At 36.5% G+C, this 20,279-nt stretch overlaps 1 protein-coding gene across 1 annotated transcript; it reads left to right on the top strand.

Annotated features, from left to right (window-relative positions):
* Nucleotides 1–460: 460 nt before the first annotated feature.
* LOC100932897 (stonustoxin subunit beta) lies at nucleotides 461–19,794 on the top strand. The gene is made up of 4 exons (XM_031939372.1): nucleotides 461–950; nucleotides 5,735–5,858; nucleotides 7,477–9,519; nucleotides 18,734–19,794. Exons 2-4 carry the CDS (start codon nucleotides 5,765–5,767, stop codon nucleotides 19,552–19,554), a joined length of 2,958 nt encoding a protein of 985 aa, XP_031795232.1. The 5' UTR covers nucleotides 461–950; nucleotides 5,735–5,764; the 3' UTR covers nucleotides 19,555–19,794.
* The last annotated feature ends 485 nt before the right edge of the window (nucleotides 19,795–20,279 follow it).

The following is a 20,279-nucleotide window of genomic DNA, read 5'->3' on the forward strand; positions in this document are numbered from 1 at the left end:
GCCACAAGACTGCCTTAGGAAAGGCAAACACCCCAAGACAAAAAAAAAAAGGAACAGATTAAAATTTTGGTACTGCTCAAATGAATGGGTGCTGTACTTCTTACTTGAGCAAGATCAACCACCAATAAATAAATAAATAAAAGGTTCATGGTAAAATTGGAATGTAGAAATATTCTTAGCTTCATGTCATTGGTTAAATCTCATAGATCATTCCTCTTTGGGAGCAGGAAGACAATGTGCAGCAAGAATAGTACAGGGACTCCAAGGAGAATAGAATCTCATGGATCTTCATGAATCTGGGCTTCACAAGGTTAATTAAAATCTAATTCTGTTTTTAGAATTTTAGAAAATACTAAAAACATGTCTTGTTCCACAAAGCATGGGGGGAAAAAACAAACTGAAAAGTGAAACTAGATATTTATGGGAACACACCCTTTTTTTTTTAAAGGCATTTCCTGACATTACAAAGATTTCGTGAGATCAGAAATGAACTGTTTTGAGTCATATATACTTTTAGAATATTTCAAGGATGAAAAGGTTCTTAAAGGATTTTTGTTTTTTCAGAAAGATCAGCATAATCTTTTTGAATGTGAACAGTCAATTTTTTTTTGAAGTGGAGTAAGTTAGCAAAATACAGTGGGGATAAGAAGAAATTTGTTAGTCACAAATGCTGCTTATCTCTGAAGACCACAGAAGGACATGGAATTACTACAGTACAGTGGAATATGGGAGTTGGAGAACCAAAGTTCAAATTCTCTTTGTGACATTTTCTGCTTGAGTGACTGTAGGCCAGTAATTTAACTTTTCTATACTGATGAAATGATCCCCAAGATTCCCTTCCCACTTTATGTGACTTTTTGTGCATCAGAAGCAAGACTTTGGAAAATTCTATAGATCCTTCTCCCTCTCTCCATGTGGATAGAACTTATTTCTCTGAAGATAGAGCTAAGGTAAGTCTGACTATTTTCTCCCTTGGGGACAAATCTAGATTAGATAGATTGCTGAATGATAAGAATATTGAATGAAATCTCCAAAAGGCAGTGTATTCCAAAAGGGAGCATCCATTGTGGAGAGCAGAGCGATTCAATTAACTGTATTTTCAGAATGGAAAGAATCAATCATAGAATCAAATGTAGGGTTTTCTACCAATCTCTTCATGGGGAGTTCCCTGTCTACTCCAGATGAGCCCTTTCTGCAACTTACCAGGCTCAGAGAGTCTCTAAGAACATTGAACAGTGAGGTGACTTAGCCAGGGAAGAATTTTTCGGGGACAGATTTCTGCCCACTACACCATCCTATCTCTTGGGCGGTAGAGGCAACTAGATCTTATAAAGAAAAGGATCTGAGTTTGAATCTCAGCATTATTTGAACCTCTTAGTCTCAATGGGAATAATAATAACATCAATCTTAAAGAGTAGTTATGAGAACCAAATGAGATAATATACAATGCTTTATAAGCTTTAAAGCACTATATACATGCTAGATATCCTTTCCCCAAATGACTTGATATTTTGTTTCCACCCAATTACATGTAAAAATAATTTGTAACATTCATTTTTTGCAAATTTTGAGCCATCTTTCCAATGGGGAAAGGAGAGCTTCTGCAGAAATATTTTCCATTTATCTTGTAGAATCTTTAAGTAGGATGCCAAGCATTCCCTGTTCAAGGGATGAAGATAAGGAAAGGTGATCAAGTACTTTTGCAATTATGAATAAGGTCCTTTTGGACAAAACTGCAAGGATAAAGTAACCATTGGGACCAGTCTGGATATGTCTCTGATCTAAAGACAACAAAGACTTATGACTACAATGGATAAGAATGTCCACTTTATGTAATTTTCTCTCTTTTCTTTTTTTTACCATTCCACTATCAGGCAATTGGGGGGATGGGAGGTAAGAGTGGTTCTACATCATTAGCTCATTAATTTGCCAAGAAATGATTCCTAATTCCTATTTTCCTCCTCACAGACAACTAATATTTCTAGAAAATACCTGAAAAGCAAATTTTTTCTTAAAATAAAACTTGAAATTCCCTGGGAAATTAGCCCTATACACTACATGATACACCAGTAATACAGATGTATTACATAATAGTATATAATTGTATTAAATAGATACAGAAAAAATGTCAGGTACATGAATATTTGTGGGTGTATATATATATACATACATGTAAATATATAAAACTTTATATACACACCTATATTCACATATGACATAACCTCCATTAAGCTATACATTTATATGTCTATTCATATATAAATAAGGTATGTTTGTGTGTGTATATGTATATATATATATATATATATATATATACACACATATGTGTATATAAATACACACACATCCAAGTGTAAATATATGTGTATATATATATTTTTTTTGCATACAGTGTTTGCAAAATATATGTTTGAAGGTCGTCTTTGACTAGGGGAATTTGGTGAGGCTCATTAGAGGAGATATTTGACTTGACCATTAAAGTATTAGGGGAAATTTAACCATGAAGAGAAGGGAAAGCAAGCTCTTCCAGGGATGGGGAACAGTCTGTGCGAAGACCCAGGCAAGAGAATACAGGCAAAATGATATAGCTTGTTCAGAGGACAGAGTGCATGGAGAAGGACTCTAGGAGATAACGCAATTATGGTGAAGTGGCACAAGATGGTGGAGGGTTTGATGTGAGCATTCCAGACTAGAAGAGCTTTTACAAAGGCTTGGAAATAAATGGGAGATGGGATGTTGTAGATGGAGAACATCATGCTGAAGAATAGCAAGGAGTCCATTGTCACTGAAACCAGATAATTTAAAGGATAAAAGCACTGATCTGGATTCAGGAAGACCTGAAATTAAAACTTCAGCCTCAGACATTTAATTAGCTATGTAACTCTGAGTAAGTCACCTAACTTCTGTCTGCCTCACTATCCCCATCTATAAAATGGGATAACAATAGCAACAGAACTGTTGAGAGGATAAAATGATATCTAATTTGTAAAATGCCTTAGAGTGCTATATAAATGCTAACTATTGTCAATCACTAGATTGCAAAGTATGTGGGAGGAAGTAAAATGATTAAAAAGGTAGAAAGTGGCCAGATTATGAAGAGCATTAAAACCAAATGTAGAGGGCAACTAGATGGTGCAGTGGATAAAGCACCAGCCCTGAAGTCAGGAGGATCTGAGTTCAAATGTGAACTCAGACACTTAACACTTCCTAGCTGTGTGACCCTGGGCAAATCACTTAACCCCAAATGCCTCAGCCAAAACAACAACAACCACCAAATGCAGGCTTTTATATTTGATCTCAACTAGGGGACCTTGTCTTTGACCTTAAATACTAAAACTTTGCTGATCTCCATATCCCAAGTTGAAACAAGCACTGGGTTTCCTGACATTCTTGGTTCCAGAACTTACTTGGTTCCCTGGGTTAGAAAAAGATCATCCTCTACCTCGAATTGCCTTCTTTCTCTTCCTCCTTTGTGGGACAGTAACAGCCACAAAAACAATCAGAGACTCTGAGAGTTAGAAAAAGCAAAAGGAAGGTTATTATGATCTCGTGAGAAAGGGCATCTACTATCAAACAAGGTGTTTTGTTCAGTAAAAGGAATGCAAATCATGTTTGGGATGAAGAGAGCTACACAAATTTACTCAGAGATCACTCATAAAAAGCAGAATTATTTATTAGAATCTCAAGAAGCAGACCTCGTAGTGCTCTGTGAGCCGAATTTCACAGCAAGAGAGAGCCACTCCCTTGAAAATGTTCACAGTATTTATACATTTCAGACAAAGAACCCCCCAAATCCCACCCTCTATATGGTGTGATTGGTCACATAAGTCTCTATTTCCCCTATTTGGTCAGTGGAATGCAGTAGATGTATAGCTTTCTCACCAGTATCTTTCTTTGAACAATGGAATATAGTCCAGGCCTTATCTAACAATCACATTCTTCCTCACTGCATATCCTTTTTTGGACAGTGGAATGCAGTCTAGACCTTATCTAAAATCACATACTTCCTAAACTGAGGCCTTTAAGGCTTCAGCTAACAGTTTCTGATCAATATGTTCTTGATCTGTAAGTTCTTCACCTTTTCCACACAAGCATAACTTTGAAACACAAGATTAAATACCCTGAATGCAGAAACACCCCAAGACCTCACACACTGCCCCCAGGCTGGTCTTTCTCTCTCATTGTTTGGGTGAGTCCAGACTTACATTCTAATCAAAGAAATCTAATCCAGAAACAAAAGAATTCAAGTAAATAATAATAAATTCTTAATTTAAGTTTCCCTGGAAAACTGCTATACAAGCAGATATAGTTCAAAGCCACCATCACCTTTAAAAGAAGTACTTAAATGCTAAATAAGATGTAGTGAGAAAACAGGAGGGCACAACATCTGCAACTTTTAGCTATAGCTCTATTTATTATTATAAAGTCTCAAGTCACAATTATATTTAAGATTATATTCTCTTGACAGTGTCTTCACTCAGTTAATTCCACACTCTCTTCCTTTTTTCCTCCTTTCTGTCTTTCTTCCTCCCTTCCTTCCTACTTTCTTTCCTTCCTTTCTCTTTCTTTTTTTCTCATTCCTTCCTTCTTTCTGTCGAGGTTAAGACCTCTGTCCTGAGATGTCTCAAAAGAACTTGCAGGCTTGAACTCATTTCCTAGTCAAAGGGCAAAGTTTATTGTAATTGTAACACCATTACAAGTGGGCTGAATTACAAAAGAAATTACCAAAGAAACAGAAGCAAAGAAACACATTTATCCAACTTTCTATCACTGACATGCTAATTCTATGACCCAAAGGAGTGGTATCCGAATTTGGTTATCACTGATCAACAGATTATCTATCTGAAATGAGGAGTGGTTTATTCACTATTGTCTCAGAAGTTTGATCTGTGGGACTACCCTGAGGACAGAAGCTATATGATTGAGGAGTAGTCTATTCAGAATCAAGACAGAATGGGTGTGGGAATTTTCTGAGGCAAATTCCAAAATTAGAAGATTTAGGACTACCGACTTATTGTTAGAACAGAAACTACCCCCTAAAATCAGAGGACCACAAAATCATTGTTATATTACATCACTCCTTCCTTCTTTCTTTGCAAATTACACTTTATCTTTTACTTGCATCTAGTACCTATATTCTCTTTTCCTTGCCTTACTCCAGCTACCTTGGCCTTAAGAAAGAATATTTATTTAAGCAGAAAAAGAAAATATCAATTCAGAAGTAAAACACAAAAAGCAAGGTAGATAGATCAAAGATCCCACCTAGTACAATCTGGATGATACTAAAATATCTAAGCTAATTGTCCCGATTATTATCAATACCCTCTGATCTAGTTTGGATCCATGATTATCTCATTCAGGTATTCTTAATCTGGGGTCCATGAATTATTGATTTCCTTTGTAATCCTACATATTTTTATTTAAAAAATTTAAATATATTATTCTGAGAACTCAAAGACTTCACCAGACTGCCAAAAGGTCCATGAAACAAACCCCCAAAAAAGGTTTAGAAACTTTAATCTAAGCAGATAATTAATTCCATGAAATGTGGTTCCTTTGTTATCCTCAAAAAAAAAAAAAAGTCATTCTACTCCAGAACATCTTCAGTCTTCCTGATAGCTCTTGATTACCAGAGACTGGGAGAGCATTATGAGGAAGAAGAATAGGGAATTGATCCAGCAGGTTAGGCTGTGAGTTCAAGACAACTTCCTCAAATCTCAATTTTCTTCCACAGGAAAATTTCAGTGAGAGAACATCAGACACGATGACCATGGAGAGTACAATGCAGATACCAGCTCTTGGCCGTCCCCTGTATCTGGGAACACTCTATGACTGCCGCACAGATACATTTATACCGGGTAATTATTCTCTTAAAGCGAAAATTTTATACCAGAAATCAGGGGAGGGGAATATCAGAAAAGGGTAAGAGGAGGAAATGTAAGGTGTAAAAAGATCAGATTGGGGGAAAGTGCCAGGCAGTATAGTTTGCTATCTTGTCCTTTCTCCCAAACATAAGTCAAGTGGATTTTTAACTCTAATCCAACTAAAGAAGAGCCTATTTACTGGCAAATGCCAATCCATCAGAGAATTGGTGTACCATAATGCCAAGCATTAGAGATAGGAGGAGAGAATGGCCTACAAGGACAAGTTAGAAAGGGAAGTCATTCTTCACAATGGATAAAAATCAAAAACAGTTGCAATCTCCACAAGATCCAGCAGAGTCCATGATTGTTGCAAAGGACTTCAGTGGCTGAATTAAGTCAGGCATACTCTGTGTTACAGGGACCCAACACATCTAGACATGATAGCAAATCAAGTTACAATTAATATCCAGGATAGCCTTGAAAAGGAAAGAAAATGTTTATGGAAAGTGGAAAGGACAGTGCCCTCATTTTCCCTTCCTTAAAGTGAGGACTGGGAATGGTTTGTATATAAATGGATTTCTCAGGGTCTAGCTGTCTGTGGAAGAAGCATCCAATGCAAGAAGCTGAACCTGGGAGAGGAGTGCTCAGAGGCATAATTTGGGATCTTTGGTAAAGGGAACTCTCAGTGAGTAAACTTTTATTACCAATGCAGACCCATAGCTTCTTTGAAATTCAGGCTTATGGAATTGCCTGGGTCACTGAGAAAGGAAGTGACTTGCCCACCTGGACCCACAATTTAACATCAAGCTTCTTGACCCTCGGACCTCTCTATTCACTGGTCCAAGCCATCTTTCTTTGTAGTATGCTATTACTTTTCTGCTCTCGAGCAAATTCTAATAACTGCATACCCAGCTACCACTTGGAGACCTGCTGTGCATACAAGTGCCACTTAGAATCCCCACCAGGTACTGACCTCACCCTTGGTCACCTATTTTCTACCTAAGATAGACAGTGTGCTGGGCTATTCTTATAATCCAAAGACTTCATTTTCACACTTACTGGCTATGTGTTTCCCAAAACCGACATCTTTCTGAGTCTCAAGTTTATTTATCTGTAAAATGGGACTAACACAATTTGCATGATTTGCCTATAAAGTTTTGTGGAGAAAGTGCTTTGTCAATGCTGTGAACTCTAAATCAATATTTTTTTGGTTTTTTTGGGGGGGAGAGGATGCAGTTCCCATGCTGGGAGCAGGAGAGGTTTCTTTACTTGTAGAAGGAGCATAGGGATTTGTGTATTGGATAGAGCATTGTGTACTGCAGCCCTAAGATAATGATCCAGATTCAGGGGTTTAGAGTGGGGAGAGTCTTTGTAAGAGTTCTATCAGTATTCACAGAAGGTTTGATAGAACAAGGAAATTTCAGAGGCCTAGAAGTTTTTCCAGGTCAGGAGTGAGATTTTCTCCACTTCTGCCATCTGTGCCTCTTGCCCTACTTACCCTCCTTCCAGATGCTGTCTTCACTCTCCCTTCTGGAAAGGACACCCTAAAGTGACAAGCTATGTTCCCTCTGCAATCTGCCATTTTCTCCCTAATGTCTCTGTCCCATTCTAGGCATCACTTTGTGGGACAGGGAGACCCTCAAGAGAAATGTGACCACAGAAGATCAATACAAGACTAACTTTGAGATAATCACCTCTGACTCTATGGATGAAAAGACCAATGCCATGAACATCACCGGAGAGCTGAAATTAAGTGTCCTTGGGGGCCTGGTTGAAGTAGGAGGCTCTGCCAAATATTTATGTGACAGCAAGACATCCCAACAGCAAGCCCGGGTCACTCTCAAGTATAGTATGACTACACAGTATTTTCACCTAACAATGAACCACCTGGGACATGAGAATATTTCTTACCATGATGTGTTTGATAATGGAACTGCCACCCACGTGGTCACTGCAGTGCTCTATGGGGCCCAGGCTTTCTTTGTGTTTGATCAGAAAGTTTCCATCAATGAAAATGTCAGGGATATAGAAGGAACATTGAAGGCTAGTGTAGAAAAGATTCCTCAAGTATCGGGAAAAATAGAAGGAGTGATGAAAATGGAAGGCAATCAAACAAAATCAACTAAAGAATTCAGGTGTAAATTTTATGGGGATTTTATTCTTGAGACCAATCCAGTGACTTATGAAGATGCAGTACAAGTCTATGCCTCCCTTCCTAAGCTGCTTAAGGGCCGTGGGGTGCCCCTCCAAGTCTGGTTGTACCCTCTGGAGAAGCTGAGCTCCAAGGCTGCCAGGCTGGTTCGAGGGATCAGCATGAGCTTGACATGGGAAGCCCAGGACACTCTAGAGAAGTTACGTGAGTGTGACAAGAAGTGCAATGACATGCTGGAGGCACCAGATCTCTCAGTCTTTTCTGCAACCAAGGAAAAGATCAGGCTATTCCAGGAATTAAATAGGCAGCACAAACAGTTTTTACAAAAAGAAATAGTAAAGAATTTACCCCTGATCCGGGCGGGCAGAGCAGAGGAAGATGGGCTAACCTGTATTTTAGCTAGGGAAAGCCAGTCCCCATTCAGCACCAGGAGACTCTCAGAATTCCTAGATCAGAAGCTTAATGAGATGAAGGTGGTAAAGTCCTACCTCAACCGTCTGAAGGAGGTACAAGTCATAGCTGACTGGAAAGAATTGGACAATGTTGTATTAGATTCTCCCCACAGATTTGTCCTGGTGTTTGCATTTACCTCTTTGAAGGAAGAACCCTACTTAGCAGACTGGAAACAGTGGCTTCGGGATCCAGCATTATTCATTCCTGACTGTGAGCAAAAGATTTATTACTCTTGGGTCAAAGACACAGAGACTAGGAGAAAAGCCATACAATTGGCAGAATCGTTTTCAGCATTTGCCAGGGCCAATCATTTCAATGAGAAGACTCAGTTCATTGTGGCATCTGTCCCAGACCAGGAGAAGCAGGGGGTCTCCATTTATCTCTATGAAAAGGGACTGCTGGTCAGCTCCAACTTTGAGCTCCCAGTCAAACCTCCTCCTCCCCAGATTGCTGAGATCACATATAACTGTGTTGAGCTCACATTGACCCCAGAATGTGGGAGGGAGGAGAAGATCACTGGCTATCAGATAGAGTACCAAGTCATAGGGGAAGAGAACTGGACTTCCATCCCTATATCTGGAAAGCCAGAGGTCTTCAAAGTGAGTGGCCTTGAACCTAGCACAGAGTATCTGTTCAGATTTGCTGAGATTAGTGAGCTGGGGCTCAGTGAGAGCAGTGATGTGAGCATTACTGTCAGGACACATCCCCTAACCTGCCCTCTTGGGAAGCCAAAAGCTGTTGTGGTGGGACCTCAATCTGTTACCCTTCACTGGAAGCGTCCAAGAATTGTTGGAACAAGACTCAAGATCAAAGAATATAGAATAGAGTATAGAGAGGAGAATGAAGCTGTGAGTGAGCAAGGGGAAGGAGAATGGAATGAATATAGAACAGGAAATAACCAGACATATTGTGACATTGATGGATTGAGACCTCAGACTGTGTACAGGTTCCAAGTTTCGGTTATATATGATGATGGATGGATCAGTGACAGCAGTGACAAGAGTGATCCAGTGAGGACCCTTCCTGACACAGAAGAAGCTTCAATTTCTGGTAAGAGGCTTTTAGTAACTAGAATCCATAAGAATATTTTTCATTACTGAAATATTTGAAGAGTTTCAGGGATTGATCAGGAGACTCTCATTGAGTTTCACAATCCATTTAATGAAATTACAAAGGATTAGACACTCATTTATTTATTTACAGTTTTTAAGGGTCCACTTGGTGTAGGAGGTTGATCAATCAAATTCCACTTCCTCCCAGAAGAATCTCAAGTAGAAAAGATATCTACTAATTCAAATTATTAAGTACCTGAAATTTGTATCATTGAAAATCGTACCCAGTGGACAGTAATTTCCCACATTTTTCTGAACTATATTTTTTATTCCATGTAAACAAAAAGTAGTGTTTGGCGTATATTTTAAGTGAAAATCAGTTTTAATTGCTTCAGAATTTCTACACACTCAAGTATAACAGAGTAAAAAAAAAAATCTAAAGTTGGAGGGAGTCATAAAGATTCTGATTCCTAGCTGCATCATATGTCTTCTCTACAATGTCTCCAAAAAGTGATCAAAAAGCCACTAATAGGAACCTCACTCTCTCATGGTCCAGCTTATTCATTCCATTTTAGTGAGCTCGGATTATTAAGTTTTTTTTATCAAGCTAAAATCTATCATCCTATAACTTACATCCATAGATTTTAGTATTTTTCTCTGGAGCCAAGCAAAACAAATTTTTAATCATTTTTACATACAGTAGCTTTTAAAATATCAAAGAGAGTTATCATAGCTCTAATCTCCATGTCTTTTTAAAAACATTTTATTCTTCCCCAAATATGTAAAAAATTAATTTTTAACATTCATTTTTTTAAATTTTTGATTTCCAAACTCTCTCCCTTCCTTCCCCCTGCCTAAGACAGAAAGCAATTTTAAGCATGCTATATATATTCAATCATGGAAAACATATTTCTATATTAGTCATGTTGTAAATAAAAACAGAGTAAAAAAAGAAAAGGGAAAACACTATACTTTGATCTGCATTCAGATTCCATTAGTTCTTTCTCTGGAAGTACATGGTATTTTCATCATGAGTTCTTTTGAAACAATAGGAATAATATCAGGAAGGTTAATGCCAATCATGGACAGCAACTATTTAAAAATACTTAGAAAAACAAAAAAGGCCTTTTTAGCAATTTTCTGGACAACAGAGGGAATTAAGGAAAGAGAATTCTTCTTTTACAAGCATAGGTAATATAATTACCTGTAGACTTATGCCACTCGTTTGTGTTCTTTCACTCAATTTAATAAACATCTATTAAGCATCCAAAACATTCAAGGCATTGTGCTGGTTAACATTTTGTTTGGCTCTATTTTGCTTGATTTTAATAAATAATTTTAAAATATCTGAACTTATGAGAAAATTTCATGAGAAACATATTGGTCTAATTTCCCTTTGTCTTCTTTATTATTATTACTCACAATTACATTATCAAAATTTCCTATGTGACCCAGGTCTCAAGTCTGGCATTTGCAACTTCATTGAGAAAGAGAATGAGTACTTTCTCATTATCTGTCAAGCTCTTGTCAACTCTGCCTTTCATGTAGGTACAAAGCTCTAAGTAATCTTTGTATCTACCAAAGTGGAGCCCTGGGCCACACATTTTTGAGAATCTTTAACCACTTTTGATCTGTCTTCCCTTTTAGTGTTTCTAGACATGAAATCAGATCTTTCCCCTATACTTTCTGAAGTATACTTTCCTATATAAATTAGATCATGTCCAATGTAGTATGACATAATCACTCTATCCCCATATTCCTATGATTTATTGTACATTACTCAGCTCTTCTTTATTAATCAGAATTACGTATTAAGAACTTATTCTTGGGGCAGCTAGGTAGTGCAGTGGATAGAGCACCAGCCCTGAAGTCAGGAAGACCTGAGTTCAAATCTGACCTCAGACACTTAACATTGCCTAGCTGTGTGACCCTGGGCAAATAACTTAACCTCAATTGCCTCATCAAAAAAACCAAAACAAAACAAAAAACTCATTCTTCCTGTTCCCTCTATTTTCTGAAAGATGAAATTATCAGCAATGGAAAAAAAAGATTTCATCATATATTCTAACTGAAATAGAATAAAACTTCCAGCAGATTCCTGGATAATTGACCCCTACCTAATCTCCATAACTTCCATATTTGACTCTTTGACAATTTTATGCTATGTTTAAACACTCACATTACATATAATACATATACATACATACTTGTATATGTAAATATACAAATGTCTCCTCTATCAAGCTAGGCAAACTATAGGTTAGTGTTATAACAGTAACTTAGAACCTCAGAATATAAAGGGACTTCAGGTTTTATTTAGTCCAACCAGTCACACAATATCTACAAGACATAGTCATATAGTCTCTAATTAAAAATCTTCTGTAAGAACTTTTCCTTGATCTTCCTAATCAGGAAACTCCAGTGATCTTTCTTGTCACTAGAATATAATATAAAATTCTGTTTGGATTTTAAAACCTTTATTATGTGACTTCTTTCTAGTCGTAACTTCTAATTTACATTAGTTCCATCTGTGTATTTTTGTGATTCAATGACACAAGACTTCTTGCTGTACTTTGCACAAGAAATTTCATCTCCTATTCCAGATATTTTTACTGATTGACCACAATATCTAGATGTTCCCTCTTCATCTCTGCTTTTTGGCTTTCCCTGGCGTCCTTCATATCTCAGCTAAAATCTCACCTTCTGTAAGAAATTTTTCCTAGTCTTCCTTAATTTTAGTCTTTTCCTTCTAAAATTATCCCTAATTTATCTTGTACATATCTTGCTTGCACATAGTTGTTTACATATTGTCTACTCTACCAAATGGTCATCTCCTTGAGAGTATGGTCTTTTTGCCTACTAGCAAAATATTTTCCATTCTGGACTTATGAAATTGATTTTCTCAAACTAAGAATAAGCATTCATATGCATACCTATTAAAGTTTGCTTCATCAGAGTAAGTCCATTTTTTAGCCTTTCCTTACACTTTTATACTCCATGGATCCCAGATTCATATCTGTTCAAAATTTGATGACCGTGCCATCTATGTTTTCATCCAAATTACTTTCTTGTCTTTACCAAAATGTTCTCTATTATTCTGGCCCCATTCAGGTTCAGAGATATGTCTATTATCTTGACAAATACTGCTACTTCTCTGTCCCTTTTATCAAATCTATTACTCTTCAACAAGATATATCCTTTACGTTAAATGCCATTATCTTCCCAAGTCTCAGTGATTACTATGAGTTCCTATTTCTCTTGTTAAAACCTTGATTTTTACTTTGTATACAGTAGAATATACTTTGAGGTATATATTTTCTAGTAGAAAAGCACTGTGCTCTAAAAAAAAAAAAAAAGACCCCAAATCAGAAATAGGAACCACTGCTATGTAGTATTCATTCAACACCATTATTTCAATTATATACTCTAGGACTCATTCAGGTCATTGTGTTCACAAAATTATAAGACTGAAAAACAAGCCTAAGCCAACAATCAAAACAGATTTTTTAAATTTCTGTTTTTAAGGAATCTCCAGAGAAAGAAAACCTTAGGGAATCACCAAGTCCTCAGGGAAGATTTTGGTGGAAAGAGAAACTTAAAAAAAACAACATTCCTATTGCCTTTCTATGAGATCCTGCCCTCCATAGGACTGATAAACATTATCATACACATCATCCTTATGATATCATCCATTTTTCTTCATGAGATAATAGCTAACTGAAATAAATATTATTTACATTTAAAAAATTTTTACTTGACCTGTTTATTTAATTTTTATTTCTGAATTCTCTCTGTCCCTTCTCTACTTCTACCACCTATTGAGAAGGCAAAAAACCCAAAACTGATTGTAAATATGTATAGTCATTCAAAATAAATTTGTACATTGTACAAGTCCAAAAAGAAAAAAAAAAAAAGAAAATACAGTCCAGTCTTCACTCTAAGTCTCACTTAGAAGATATTTGGGGATAACATGTTTTATCACAAGTCCTTTAGAATAACAATAGATCATTTTGTTGATCAGAGATGCTAAGTCTTTCAAACATTATTATTATTACAATATTGTTATTATATAAGTGGTTCTGGTCCTACTCATTTCACATTGCATCAGTTCACACAAATCTTCACAGGTCTTTCTGAAACCATCCTTTTCATTTCTTACTAAACAATAATATTCCATCATAGCATTATACCATAATTTATTCATCCATTCCCCAATTGATAAATATATCTTTAGTTTTCAATTCTTTACAATTAAAAAAGGGCTGCTATAAATATTTTTATACTAAGGGTCCTTTTCCTCTTTCTTTGATCTCTTTGAGTGTAAGTCTAGTAGCAGTATTTCTGGCTCAAAAGCATGTACAGAATGTTTTGAGGGCATAATTGAAATTGCTTTCCAAAATGGTCAAATAAGTTCACAGCTCAAACAGTGTATTAATTTATCTGTCTTCGTACAGCCCTTCTAGCACTTTTTCTTTTTTGTCATCTTAGCTATTTTGATGAGTATGAGCTCATATCTCAGAGTTATTTTAATTTGCATTCTTCTAATTATTCCCTCTATAGTTCCCTATTTATCTTACATATCTATGTCTTAGAAATGTGACCTTTAGCCTCATTTCTAAAATATATAGAGAACCAACTCAAATTTATAAGAATATAAGCCATTCCCCAATTGATAAACGGTCAAAGGATATGAACAGACAATTTTCAGATGAAGAAATTAAAACCATTTCTAACAATATTGGAAAATGCTCTAAATCACCATTGATTAGAGAAATGCAAATGAAGACAATTCTGAAGTAGCACTTCACACCTCTCAGATAAGCTGATAGGAAACAATAATGATAAATGTTGGAGAGAATGTGGGAAAACTGAGATATTAATACATTCTTGGTGGTGGTGTGAAATGATGCAACCATTCTGGAGAACAATTTAGAACTATGCCCAAAGGGCTATCAAAATGTGCATACTCTTTGATCCAGCAGTGTCTCTACTGGGTCTGTATCTCAAAGAGATCATAAAAAAGGGAAAAGGACCCACATGTGTGCAAAAATGTTTGTAGCAGCCCTTTTTGTAGTGACAAAGAAGTGGAAATCCAGCCATGGCTGAGAAGTTATGCTATGTAAATGTTATGGAATATTATTGTAAGAAATGATCAGCAGGATGATTATAGAAAGGCCTGGAGAGACTAACATGAACTGATGCTAAGTGAAGTGATTAGAACCAAAAGAACACTGTACACAGCAACAGCAAAATTATGTGATGATCAACTAGGATGGACTTGGCTCTTTTCAACAATTAGGTGATTCAGGGTAATTCCAATAGTCATGGGATGGAGCCTTTTGCATCCAAAGAGAGAACTATGGAGCCTGAATGTGTATCAGAACATAATGTTTTCACTTTTTTTGTTATTGTTTGCTAGCTTGTTTTTTTCTTTTTCATGTTTTTTCCCCCTTTGATCTAATTTTTTCTCGAGCAGCATGATAAATGTGGAAATTGAATTCCTTGCTGTCTAGGGGAGGGAAAAGGGAGGAAGGAAAAAAATTTGGAGCACAAAGTTTCACAGGGGTGAACGGTGAAAACTATTTTTTCATGTATTTTGAAAAAAAAGCTATTATTATTTTGTTAAAAGAAAGAAAGAAATGAAACCTTTATCAGAGAAACTTGCTGTTCAGTTTTCTGCTTTACTTTTCATTCTAAATGTATTAGTTTTGCTTGTGCAAAAACTTTCATTTTATGAAATCAAAATTGTCCATTTTATCTCTTGTGAATCTATCTCTTGTTTGATCATGAACCCTTTTATCCACAAATCTGACAGGTAATTTTTTTATATTCCACTAATTTGCTTATGATATCATGTTTTATATCTAGAACATGTGCCCATTTTGAGCTTTGTCTTATTAGATGATGCAAGATGTTTATCTATATCTAGTTTCTGTCAGACTACTTTCCAGTTTTCCAACAGTTTTTGTAGAATGAATTCTTGTTCCAATAGCTGAGATCTTTGGAAACATTTAGTTATTGTTTTGCTAATGTGTTCCTCTGATAACTGCTCTATTTCTTACCTAGTACCAAATTGCTTTACCGATTACCATCCAGTAGCAAATTGCTTTGTAGTAGGGTTTGAAATCGGGTACTCCTCATTTTTTCCATTGATCATCCTTGCTATTCTTGACATTTTGCTTCTCCAGACAAATTATTATTTTTTTCTAGCTCAGTGAAGTAATTCTCTGATGGTCTGATTAATATGATACTGAATAAATAAAATGTTGGGAAAAGCTATATTGTATTACTTCCTCTCACTCCATTCCTCTCACTTCTTGGCTCAACCCCCATATGTTTTCTCATAGAACCTAAACAGGGATAGGCAGTAGAGCCAGTGCCCTATTCTGGTTCCATCATTAGCTAAATAGACAAAGGAGATAGGGAGCTTTCTACATAGGTAATATTAGACTTCTAACATATATATTAGGCTTATTGATTGAGGCAGCTCAATCAGTGTTGCAATTTTAGAACCTCAAAAAAGCCCCTCCCTCTTTACTTCAACAGAAAAAAAAATCTCCTCAACTTGAGTGCTAACAGTTTTAAAAATAAGCATTTATCAGAAGGACCTGAGTTCAAATGCAGCCTCACACACTTGACACTTACTAGCTGTATGACCTTTAGCATGTCACTTAGCTGCCTCACATAAAAAAAAAAAAAAAGTTTTTTAAAAGTAAGTACTAAAAGATTCATTCCCTTTTTACCTGCTTCTCTGTTATACTCAGGACAGGTAACAAACTGAGACATATCAGTCAGCTATACTACAGTATAAATGGTTTTATTAGACTTTTTCCTGAGTACTTTATAAGGAGGAGCACCCCTCATTTAGTATGGATATATCCAGCCTCCTAAATCTCATTTCTCCTTAATCCAGATTCTAAATTCTGGAATGTTAGAGCTAGAAGGACCTTAGACATTACTTAGTTCAGTAAAACCCCTAAGCCTTTTAAATGATTACTATAATTTTAATAGTAGTATTCTTTATTACTGATTTATGATAAGTCCTAATGGGACATACTTAGCAAAATTATTTTCCACTTGAAGATACTAATATATGGTTCATCTCTGCTACCTCTTTTTACATCATGGTCACTTTCCAATGATCTTTTTACCCCACCCTGCTCTCAGAAGGACAATTTTGGCAAGTCAGTCAACCTGTCTGCCTCAGTTTCTTGCCTCAGTTTGTCCTAAAATGAGTCTAATAATCCAGAGCTGCTGAGAGGATCCAATGAGATAATGTTTGTAAAGTGATTAGCACAATGTCAGGAACAAGTACCAGGCACTTAATAAATACTTGTTTCCTCCCTTTTTCCTTTCAGAATCCTCTCTTGTACAGGTAAGCACAAGAAATTAACACACAGCTCATTCTTTTAGACCTTTTTCTCATGAATTTCTCTCTTACTCTGTTAGATGATAGCACACTCAGAAACTGAAAGGAATAAGGATGAACACAAAATGGAAAATGTCAGTCAGCAGAAATAACTCACCCTCAAGATATGTTGCTCGCAATAAGGGTTTTTCCAAAATTTCAGCAAAGACACAATGGAAACCTTCCTTAAAAGAAGTCCTGTACTTTCATAATCCCTCTAGGTTCAAAAACTTAATAATATAAATACAAGATGTGGGTAGCCTGGTTAAACATTAGTCCAAGACTTACGGATGTCAGGAGACAATAAATTCCCTATGAGATAACAGGGTAACAATAATAATAACAATAACAACAGCAATAATAATTGGTATTTAGATAGCACTTTAAAATTTGCAAAGCATGTCACAAATATTATCTCATTTGACCCTTATAACCATCCCAAAAGATGCTATTTTCATCACCATTTTTTACAGATGAGGAAATAGTTGAGAGAAGTCATGTGACTTAACCAGACTCCCATAGCTAATAAATGTCTAAGGCTAGATTTGAATTCAGGTCTTCCTGAATCCAAGCCCAGTGCTTTATCCACTGTGTAACCCAACTGACCAAAAAAGAAAGGATTGCTATAAACCATATTCAGAAGGGTAAGGGCCCATAACGAAGGAAGGACGGAATAGTCCCATCGAACACATCAGGAGGCCACATCAAGAGAACCATGTCTAGTTCTGGTCACCACATTTTAGGAAAGGCATTGACTTTCTGGAACAATTACAAAGAAAGATGGAAGAATTAGAGCTGGGTTGGAGGCAGTATTGTATTTGTAAGTGTTTAATAACTGGTTCCCCCAAAATGCAAGATACATTTGAAAGTTTAATCTGCATATTAACATTTTCTCTATCACACTTTCTCAAATTGAGACATCCAATAAGACAATAAACAAAGCCCTGATTTATAGCTTTTAGTGATTTCTGAGATATAAAGGGCAAAACTGAAAATTTAATAACTAGCTCTTGATAATCAGTATTAATTGGCTCCAGTATATCTTGTTCTGCCTAAAGACAGAGTTGGACATAAAGTAGAGAAGAGTCTAATTATAGGTACAGGTATAGCAACTGGGAGATAGGAAGCCTACTCTTCTGTTTCTCACGTTGTTGGCAATAGTAGGGGAAAGAACTCAGGGAGGAAGGTGAGAAAAGGAACTTAAGACCCTGGTATTGCAGCCCTGGAAAAGAAGCCTACTCCCTTCCCCAATATTGGTACCCTGAGGCAAAGTCTTATCCATCTCATGCATCTCATGAAGACAGAGTTGCAAAACCTGGCCTGATTCACACTGATGTTGGGATGGTTCACTATGAAGTAGACAAAAATGACAGCAGAGATAGGAAGGAAGATGAAGGAGAATACTGAAAAGCTGTTTTAGGGTCTCCTACTCACAGAAAATACTTAAGTAAAAAATATATTGGACAGATATGCTGAATTTCATTTTGGTTTAATTTTTCTTTTTAAAATATTGGTAAGTAGGATGGCCCTCTGGGAAGGGAAAAGAAAGGGAAACAAAAAAGGAAGAGATGTTGGCAGAAATCATGTGGTAGTTTAAAAAAATCCAGAAGATATCAATAGAAATGTATTTAGAAAAATAAAGAAAATGTCTATAGATCCTCCTTGAGAGGTAGCAGGTAAAAACAAAGTTAAACTAGGAGCCCAAATTTTGGCTCTCACATGAAGAATAAATTTTAATAGTTACCTGATTTCTAACTTCAATGCAGCCTGTGAAAAGAGGTTATAATGTCTTTCTTCTTCACAGGAGGACCTGGATCTGGCATTTGGTACTCTGAAGAAGTAAGAATTATCCTTTTGGGGAAGACTGGATCTGGGAAAAGTGCAACAGGAAACACTATCCTTGGCTGGAAGGCATTTAAATCTGAATTATCCCCAGTCTCAATAACTAAGAAATGTACAAAAGCAAGCAGCATGAGGGATAACAGGATATTTTCAGTGGTTGACACACCTGGCATTTTTGATACACACAGAAACATTCAAGAAATTTTACAAGAACTTGCTAAGTGCTTGGTCCTCTCCTCCCCAGGGCCTCATATAATTGTTCTTGTAATACCTTTGGGTTGCTACACCGAAGAAGAGAAGTTAACCATTCAACTCATTCAAAAACTTTTTGGCAACGATGCACTGAAATATGTCATTTTCTTATTCACTAAAAAAGAAGGGCTAAAGGGGAAGAGCATAGATGATTTCATAAAGAAATATGATGATCAGGACTTTGTGAAATTGATGGAAAGATGTGGGAGACGGTACTGCACTTTCAACAATAATGCAACAGGAGAAGAGAAGGAAGTGCAGGTCAGGGAGTTCATAGCAATGGTCAAAGATATGAGGCAGGTTAATGGAAGCTCCTACTATAACAATGAGATCTACTCTCAGATTGAGAAAATTATCCAAGAACAGAGAGTCTACTGTGAAAACAACAGAGAAGTAAAAAAGGCCAATTTCTTAAACTATCTGGTTTCAGAAATTATCAAATTTTTCAGATGGCTTTGGGAAGAAATTTGTGCTTTCATCCAGAAGCATGCTTCTGAATTGAAAAGCATTTTTAAGGAGGGTTGTTCTTAGGATAGTAGTTTTTGCTCATGATGAAAACATTAAATGATAAATATTTTCCACAGGGACCCTTTTCTCTCCTATGTTAGCATGAGGAATTGCTCTACAAAGAAAGATCACAATTTTTTAAAGGTCCATTAGTAAGCAATCATTCTGAATTCCTGTTCACTTCATCCTACCTCCCTTCTCTCCCCTCCAAAAAACCAAAGTAACACTAATACATTGTTGGTAGAGTTGTGAACTGATCCAACCATTCTGGAGAGCAATTTGGACTTATGTCCAAAAGGCTATCAAACTCTGCATACCCTTTGACCCAGAAGTGTTTCTACTGGGCTTATATCCCAAAGAGATCTTAAAGGAGGGAAAAGGACCCACATGTGCAAAAATGTTTGTGGCAGCCCTTTTTGTAGTGACAAGAAAATGGAAACTGAGTGAATGCCCATCAGTTGGAGAATGATTGAATAAGTTATGGTATATGAATGTTATGGAATATCATTGTTCTACAAGAAATGACCAGCAGATGATTTCAGAGAGTCCTGGAGAGACTTACATGAAATGATGCTAACTGAAATGAGCAGAACCAGGAGATCGTTGTACATGGCAACAAGAAGATTATATGATGATCAATTCTGATGGACATGGCTCTTTTAAACAATGAGGTGATTCAGACCAGTTCCAATGATCTTGTGATGAAGAGAGCCACCTTCACCCAGAGAGAGGACTGTGGGAATTGAGTG

This window comes from Sarcophilus harrisii, chromosome 5 (genome assembly GCF_902635505.1).
Source record: "Sarcophilus harrisii chromosome 5, mSarHar1.11, whole genome shotgun sequence".
Classification (NCBI taxonomy): Eukaryota; Metazoa; Chordata; class Mammalia; order Dasyuromorphia; family Dasyuridae; genus Sarcophilus; species Sarcophilus harrisii.